At 37.0% G+C, this 9,380-nt stretch overlaps 1 protein-coding gene across 5 annotated transcripts in view; it reads left to right on the top strand.

The window, feature by feature from the left end:
- Positions 1–9,380, top strand: part of Phka1 (phosphorylase kinase regulatory subunit alpha 1) — a 144,285-nt gene that overhangs the window by 85,676 nt on the left and 49,229 nt on the right. For all 5 annotated transcript variants that reach the window (XM_010607968.3, XM_010607967.3, XM_010607966.3 and 2 more), the window contains 2 exons: positions 2,414–2,570; positions 3,395–3,474. In XM_010607968.3, coding sequence (XP_010606270.1) covers positions 2,414–2,570; positions 3,395–3,474 — 237 coding nt within the window. The remainder of the gene's footprint in view (positions 1–2,413; positions 2,571–3,394; positions 3,475–9,380) is intronic.

The raw sequence follows: 9,380 nt of genomic DNA, 5'->3' as shown, positions 1-9,380 counted from the left end.
GTATATATTCACACAGAGAAGAAATATAGCCTAGTATGTTAGTCAGCTTTCTACTGCTGTAGCAAATACCTAAGATAATCAGCATTAAAAGAGAAAGTTTACTTGGGCTCATAGCTTTGGAAGTTTAGGTCCATGATTGGTCACCCTGTTGGTTTAAGGTGTCTAGCAAGGGAGCATAGCATGCCAACAGCACATAGCAAAGCCATTCACCTCATGACCAGGATACAAAAGAAAGAAAGGAGTGGGGAGACCAAGGTCCACCATGTCCTTCAAGGGCACACTCCCAATGACTTAAGATGTCCCACTAGGTTCTACCTCTTAAAGGTCTCCAACACCTGTCAATAGTGCTATGGGCTGAGTACCAGGCCTTTAAAACTTGAGCCTTAAGAGGCATTCCTGATCTACAAAGTAGAGTAAACAAAGCTCAGCTTTGGAGTTTCACTGATGTGGAATTGAATATAATCGAGCAACATACTCATTGCATAGTAATGCAATAAGCAATTGTAAATACTCTTGAAACAAATGAAAAACATAGAATGTCTAAGAAAAATAAATTATAAAATATAAAGAAAAACTAAATGGAAACTGTAGAAATGAGTAATATGGAAACCAAAATGAAAAGATAAGAGGACAACGAAGAGAAACAGTGAACTTGAAGATGGAATTCGAGAAATTACCCAGTCTGAAGAACATATAGTATTTTTGCAATTGATTTGTTTAATTCAGGATGCAATGAAAGTTCACATATTGTACTTGGTTATTATATGTCTTAAGTATTTTTTAATATCTACCTTCTCCCTTTTTTCTTGACAGTTTATGAAGAAACTAGGCTGTTTGTCCTGTAGCGTTTTCCACACTATGCATTTTGTTGATTGCACCTGCATGATGTTTTAATATGTTCCTCTCTCTTTTTCATTACCTATAAATTGGTAGGTAGGACTATAGTCTTGGTATATTGAAGCTCGAATTTTTAGGTAAGACAGCTTTGTAGGTGGTATTTTGTGCTTCTGTTATATCACATCTGGAGGCATAGGGTGTCTCATTATTGCTGTTGGGAGGGTATGGGGATCAAACCCAGGGACTTGCAACTTGCTAAGCAAGAGGTCTACTATTGAACTATACCCCATTACATGGTTGTTCTTTTTTTGCCACATTAAGACTTATCAGGTATTGTTAGCCTGTTTCAGCTATCATAAAATTCCTCATTTGCTGTTCTAATAATTTTAGCAACCACCAGTGGTCATTGCCCTGATCTATTATTTCATTAGATGATGTCAAATCCTGGTCTTCTAATTCTTCCCTCCAAAGTTGTAAACTAATTCTTCCATGTTTTTCTTGTACTTTACATTTAGATCTCTGATCCATCTGGAATTATAGTCATACAATGAGACACAGATCCAAGTTTTTTTTCCAGATGGTTACTTGGTTATCTTAACATCATTTAATTAATAATCTATCTTTATGGTACATTGAATTCCCAATAACAGAAACCTTTATATATATTTTTACGGCACTTCATAGTTGACTTGTGTTATTTCTACAACAATAACTGTATATGCGCCTTTGTTACTTTCTCATCTCTAAGACAAAATTCCCTGACACCCACAAGTTAAAGGGGGGAGATTCATTTTGGCTCACAGTTTGTAGAGGTTTCAGTCCATAGTCAGCTGACCCCAAGGCAAGGCAGCATGGCAGAGGGGCATGGCAGCAAAGAAACAGCTCATGGCAAATCAGGCAGGAAGCAGAGAGGGATTAAGGGATGAGGAGGGAGATAGACCTTTCCAGGCCATGCCCGCAAGAGCCCACCTCTTCCCAGTGGCCTTCACCTCCCAACATCATACCCAGCTACAGATTCATCAGTAGACTAATCCAATGACAAGCATCACACACCCATGCTCCAGTCACCTCCCAAAGCCCCAGCTATGAGTGTTTGAGGCCTTGCGGAGACATCCAGATAGAAACTATAACATTATGTACCCTTTAATAATAAACACACATCTTTCTTGTTTCTTCATTAGCTCCTGAAACGTACTGTGCTTTCAATAGTTAAATCTTTGTCTTTAATTTCAGCTGTGTTGAATGAAGGCTGTGAAAGGCATTTTATGGAAGCTTAGCTGAAACTAAGAAATTCTTTTCTAGATATTTGGCCTTTAGGGTTGACCAGTATAGTTTTACAAGGATTCTTAGTAAATAATAGCAGTTTCCAAATGAAGAAGCCCTATCAAAAACAGGCATATCTATTATAACCCTGAAAGAAAAGATGGTTGCCAGGGGTTTTACTTATAATTTATGTGGTCCTTGTAAAGGTAAAAGATCCCAATAATGAATATAACTGTACTGTATACCTAAAATGTACCAATAAACTCAATGAGGAAAAAAACCAATTTATGTGGTCCTCTCTTTAAAATTCCAGAGGACCAGACTGGGACACGGAATTGTATGAAGAAGGAAGTGCTACGGTCAGAGAGCTTCTTACTGAACTATATGGCAAAGTTGGAGAAATTCGTCACTGGGGCCTGATCCGTTATATCTCTGGGATCTTAAGAAAGAAGGTGGAAGCACTCGATGAGGTAGTATAAATTTCCTTTACCAGATCTAAATGGAGGTGCTTTCAAAAATTACTTTCAAGATTGGGAATATGTTTCAGTGGTACAGCACTTGACCACCATGTATGAGGCCCTGGGTTTTTTCCCCAGCACCCATAACAATTTGGTTTTCATAACTGTTTTTAAGGCAAATATAGCCTGTAATCATTTCATATGTTGTCTTTCACACATAAAGTTTCTGATGTTTATTTATTCATGAATGACAAGTATGAAACTTGTCTGAACCATAGAAACTGTCAATTTTAGAAGTGTTATAAACTAAAAATTCTACCTTTTTTTTTTTGTATTGGGGATCAAACTCAGGACCTTGTGTTTGCAAGGCGGGTGTGGCATCACTGAGATAAATCCCTGGCGCAAGAATTCTAGATCTTAAGGAAAAATGTGGAAAAAATGGAAACAAAGTCTTTGTAAATAGGGAAAGGTGAAGAGGGTAAAGGGAGGGCAGGGGTAAGGGGTATGGAGAAAAATAGGAACCAAGACATCGTGTAAAAGTACAAGATCCCAATAATAAATGTAACTGTATTATTTGCTTTAAATGTACTAATAAACTTAATGGGGAAAAAAAGAATGAATTTACATGGGACTAAAAGTTCCTACCTCTTAGGAGATGAAAAGACCTCATCATTCATTCCCAGAAATCGCACATTTCTGATCTTCACGGTATTCCTGAGGAAAAGTTTGATGTGTTTTTAAGTTAAAAAAGATCAATGTTTCTAGGCTATGAGGGGAAATATTTGTGGGAATCTGAGGTTTTATGGAAACAGTCATGTTATGTTGTCTCTCCGTAGGCCTGCACAGACCTGCTCTCCTATCAGAAACATTTGACAGTAGGGCTCCCTCCAGAACCTCGAGAAAAGACGATCTCTGCGTAAGTGTGTTGTTTGGTTAGGTCTAATAAGGCCTCTATGAGCCTTTAAGGAGCGGTGTGACTTTACCACAATTCCCTTCCCCTAATTTGTCAATGGATAACAATGCCCTACATGCACGCTTCTATGAGATACTCGGCAGCAGAGTGTTGGCAAATGACAGGCCACAAGTAAATGAAAGAGAGAAACTCACAGGGAGTAGTGCTCAGGATTTTTTATGGGTTGGTTTTCTTTAAACCTCTCATTCAAAAAACCACAATAAAATACACAGGGCACCAGCAATTAGCACCAAATGTAAACCATACTCTGAAAGATGAGGTGGAAGAAAGTGTCTGGCTGGAGCACAGGGCTGATGAAACAACTCCCTGATGCTCAAGAGGGAATAAAAGAGGCAGAGGCCAAAGTAGAGGGAAAAAATGGGTGCTTCCACAAAAGGAATCATCAACAGAGTGAAAAAAACAACCCACAGAGTGGGGAAAATTTCTAGCCAGTGGTTCCTCAGGCAAAGGATATAATATCCGAAACATATAAAGAATTGAAAAAAATTAGACCCCCCCAAGTTTAAAGACCCAGTTCAAAAATGGGCATCTGAGATGAACAGGCACTTCTCAGATGAAGAAGTACATCCGGCAAATAAATATATGAAAAATGTTCCACATCACTGGTCATTCAAGAAATGCAGATGAAAACAATACTGAGATTCCACCAGAGAGAGTGACCACTATCAAGATATCAACCAGCACAAAAGCTAGCAGGGTTGTGGGGAGAAACAAACCCTTCTCCATTGTTGGTGGGAGTGCAGACTGGTGCAACCACTGTGGAAATCAGCATAGAGATTCCTCAAAAAACTAGGATTAGAAGTCCCATTTGACCTAGCTATTCCCCTGCTGAAAAAGAATTAAAGAATCTTTCCAAAAGAATTAAAGAATCATACCACAGTGATATATGCATACCCATGTTTATAGTGGCACAGTTTGTAATAGTTAAATCTTGGAAACAACCCAAACCCATCAACTGAGGAATGGATAAAAAAGATATTTTTATATAATGGAGTACTACTCAGCCATAAAGAAGAATAAGCTTCAGACATTTCTGAATGGATGCACCTTGCAACCATATTCTTAAGTGAAATAAATCAAACACACATGTGTAAATATCACATTGTCTCACTATCTGGTGTAAGAAACTAAAAGTGTAAACAAGGACAAAAAAGTACAATAGATATTGTGAAATAGGAAGAAATTGTCCAAAATTATGCTGAATGTAAAATGCTTTGTTAATACTTAAAATGTTTTATGCAAAAAAAGTATAGTATTATTAGGAAATGAATTGAGAGATAGAATAGCAAATGAAAATATAATATTTTAGATCATGATACACAGTGTATTTACCATTGTTCTCTAATCATTTTTGTTATGAAAAATTATTTTTTCATAGAATGGCTTTTATATTTGCTTTATTAATATTTACCTGTATTACATTAAAATAAAAAAATTTAAATTAAAAATAATAATAATATGAAATAGAGATCATGTTTCTCTTTCACACCAAATAAAAGGTTTCTAAACTTTAAAAAAGAAAAATGGGTGCTTGCAGATCGTAGTGAGGTAGCAAGAACACTGGTATAAGACTGTCACTTTCTCAGTCTCTCACAGCTTCTGACTGTCCCCTAGGATAAGCTGGGGTCAGAAGAGGTGGGCAGTGGAGTGATAGTCTAGAATGGAAAGTTTAATAATTCTTCCATGAGCCTTCCCTTTGCCTCTAGCCATGCTCTTAAAACTCATCTGCACTAAGTCTGTTTAATTTTATGTCATGCTAGTGCCAATATTAAATCTGAAAACAGGTTGTATTTACAAGAAATATTTTAGAAGGATTCTAACTTCACTCCTAAGTGATATGAAAAATCTGTTTCTCTACGAGGGAGGAATTTTTTTAAAAAAAAGATATTACCCTTCCCCCACCTGCCAGTTCTACTTCTGTAGTCAGTGAAGTTTTTTGAAAAACAAAACATACTCTAGACGTAGGGCTTAGTCCAGGATAAATGACAGAGAGATGATTGGGAAGTAGGTGGGAGTGGTGGCACACATCTGTAATCTCAGGACTCTGGAGACTAAGGCAGGAGAATCACAAGTTCGAGCTCAGCCTGGGCAATTTGATAACTTCATTAGATCCTGACGCAAAATAAAAAGATGGTTGGGGATGTAGCTTAGTGTAGAGGCCCTAAGTTCAACACCCAGTAGCTCACAAAAGAAAGAGGGGGAGGAACAAAAGGATAAAAAAAGAAAAAGAAGAATCAGAGATACTGTGATTTCTGTTGATGATGAGATCCAATTTAAATTCCTATGAAGGCTTGGAGAGATGCCCTGGGACCATGTGTCATCGGTTCTATTTGTCAAGTCGCAATTGTGCCTTAGGAAAATTGTGTCAATCTTGTATGTTAGTTTCCTTGTGCTGCTATAACAAAATACCACAGACTAGGTGGTCTAAACAGCAGAATTTTATTCTTTCCCAGTTGTGGAAACTAGAAGTTGAAATTAGGATATCAGCAGGGTGGGTCCCTCTTTAAGGCAGTGAAAGACTTTCATACTTCTCTTCTTAGTTTATAGATTGCTGTCTTCCCTCTGTGTCTCTTCATATTTCTTCTCTGTATGCATGACTAAGTGTCCATAATCCCCTTTTTATTAAAACACCAATCATATTGGATTAGGGCTCACCCTAATGACTTCACTTTAAACTAATCACATTCAAAGACCACATCTCCAAATAAAGTCACATGATAAGATTCTAGGGGGCTGCAGTTTCAACACACGAATGTTTTTGGTGAGGGGACAGAATTCAACCACAAACACCTTGATCCTTGGCAAATAGAACCTATCATCACAAATAAGATCAGTTTTTTTTTTGTTTTTTACTCATTGAGTTTATTGGTACATTTTAGGTATACAGTACAGTTACATTCATCATTGGGATTTTGTACCTTTACATGACAGGTCTTGGTTCTCATTTTTCCCCTTGTCCCTGCCCTCCCTTCAACCCCTCCTCCCCTCCCCCTTTACAAACACTTCATTTCCATTTTTTCATTTTCTCATATTTTCCCCTTATTAGCTTACCCCTATCCTTCCCACTTTCCCTACACCATTAGCCCCTTTATTCCTATTTCACATGGTCAATTATACCATTAGGATCTTATGTACCATTATAGCTTTTCACACCAGAGAAACTATTTGGTATTTAAACATGTGTGACTTATTTATTTCCCTTAGGAGTATATCCTCAATATGTATCCATTTTCCTATGAATAAATCTAATTTCTCATTCTTTATGGTTGAGTAGTAATCCATTTTATAGAAAAACCACATCTTCTTTATCCAGTCTCCAACTGATGGGCACTTGGGTTGTTTCCAAGTTTTAGCTATTACAAACTGTGCTGTTATAAACATAGGTGTGCATATATCTCTGTGATATGATTCCTTTAATTCTTTTGTAAATATACTCAGCAGAGGGATGGCTGGGTCAAATGGAACCTCTAGTCCAAGCTCTTTGATGTATCCCCATATTGATTTCCATAGTGGTTGCACCAGTCTGCACTCCCAAGAACAGTGGAGAAGGGTTCCTTTCTCCCCACAACCCCGCCAACATTTGTTATTGTGTGATTTCTTGATAGCAGCCATTCTTTGTGGGGTGAGGTGGAATCTCAGTGTTGTTTTCATCTGCATCTCTCGAATGACCAGTGATGTGGAACATTTTTTCATATATTTTCTTGCTGCTTTCACTTCTTTGTATGAGAAATGTCTGTTCATTTCGGATGCCCATTTTTGGATCGGGTCTTTATATTTGGGGGGACTGATTGTTTTGAGTTCTTTATATATCCTTGATAATAGTCCTTTGTCTGAGGTACAGCTGGTAAAAATTTTTTCCCACATTGTAGATTGTCTCTTAGTTCTGCTAATGGTTTCTTTTGAAGTACAGAAGCTTTTTAGTAAGATGAGATCCCAGTTGTTGATTCTTTCTGCTAGTTCCCGTGCTACTGAGGATTTGTTCATAAAGTCTTTTCCTATACCAATGTCTTCCAGAGTTCTGCCTAACTTACTTTCCAGCAAGTTTAATGTTTCTGTTTTAATATTTAGATCTTTAATCCATTTGGATTTTAATTTAGTGCATGGCGAAAGATAAGGGTCTAATTTTAATCTGTGACAGGTTGATATCCAGTTTTTCCAACACCATTTATTAAAGAGGCTATCTTTCCTCCACTGAGGATGGTGAGCTCCTTTGTCGAAGATGAGGTAGCTGAGTACATCTGCATTTGTTTTTGTGTCTTCCAGTCTGTTCCATTGATCCTCAGGCCTATTTCTTTGCCAGTACCATGCTGATTTTATCACAGTGGCTTTGTAGTATAGTTTCAAATTGGGAATTGTTACACCTGGTGCCATGTGACTGTTGCCTATAATGGCTTTTGCTATTCTAGGTCTCTTGTGGTTCCAAATGAATTTTTGGATTCTTTTTTCTAGTTCTGTGAAATATAGTGTTGAAATGTCAGTCAGCATTGCATTGAATCTATATAGCAGTTTTGGTAGTATGGCCATTTTCACTATGTTGATTCTTCCTACCCAGGAGCAGGGGATATCTTTCCATCTTCTTATATCCTCTTCCATCTCTTTTTTCAGAGTGCTATAGTTTTCAGTGTAGAGGTCTTTTGCTTCTTTTGTTAGATTGATTCCTAGATACTTCATTTTTTGGATGCTATTGTGAAAGTAATTGTTTCCCTAATTTCTCTCTCAGTGAATCTGTTATTTGTGTACCAGAAGGCTATTGATTTTTGGGTGTGCACCTTGTATCCGGCTACTCTACTGAATCTGTCAATTAAGTCTAGAAGTCTTTTGGTGGAGTTTTTTGGGGTCTTCAATGTAGGGTATCATATCATCAGTAAATATTGAAAGTTTCACTTCTTCCTTTCCCATCTTTATTGCTTTAATTTCCTTCTCTTGTCTAATTGCTGTGGCTAATGTTTCCAGAACTATATAGAAGAGGAGTGGTGATAGTGGGCATCCTTGTCTTGTTCCTGATTTTAATGTGAAGTTTTTCAGTTTTTGGCCATTTAATATGATGTTTGCTGTTGGTTTTTCATAGATAGCCTTTATTAAGTTGAGATATAGACCATCTATTCTAATTTTTGCAGGGTTTTTATCATGAATGGGTGTTGAATTTTGTCAAATGCTTTTTCTGCATCTATTGAGAGGATCATATGGTTTTTGTCCTTGACTCTGTTAATATATTGTATTACATATATTGACTTATGTATGTTTTACCATCCTTGCATTCCTGGAATAAATCCAGCTTGGTCAGGATGTATGATCTTCTTGATGATCTTCTGTATTCTAATCACTAATAAGATCAGTTTTATGATACTGCAAGGGAGCCAAAGAAGATCACATGACCCATGCCATCAAAGCACTTCATAAATGAATGGTAGAATCAGAAAGATGGGTGGATTTACACATACCTTTGTGTGTGTGCATGCGTGTGTGTGTGCATGTATGTATAAGAGAGAGAAGGAGAGAAAGAATGTGTAAACTGATGAAACTATAGAAAATCAGTATAACTTTGTAAGATGTGACTAAATAAAATGATTTTCAAAAGAAACGGCTTAACATTAGTTTATTTCTTTGTAGTCATACTTATCTATCAAATGTTAAGGATAACTATTAAAGGTTAGTCTGGAAGGACATTAGAGGGTGAGCTTTAAATTTTTAAAGATGAAGGAAGAGTGCAATCTAGGGGTAGTAAAGACAAGGCTGAGCTCTTGGGATTGATGTGGATCAGAATGCTACTGGTACTTATGAGAAATTGAGGCAATAACTCAGACTTGAGAAGAGCTTTCTAAATATATATATATATATATATATCTATA

This window comes from Fukomys damarensis, unplaced genomic scaffold (assembly GCF_012274545.1).
Source record: "Fukomys damarensis isolate Sample0158 unplaced genomic scaffold, DMR_v1.0_HiC HiC_scaffold_39, whole genome shotgun sequence".
Classification (NCBI taxonomy): domain Eukaryota; kingdom Metazoa; phylum Chordata; class Mammalia; order Rodentia; family Bathyergidae; genus Fukomys; species Fukomys damarensis.
Note: the sequence above shows the minus strand (reverse complement) of the source record. Positions and strands in the feature narration are given on the sequence as shown.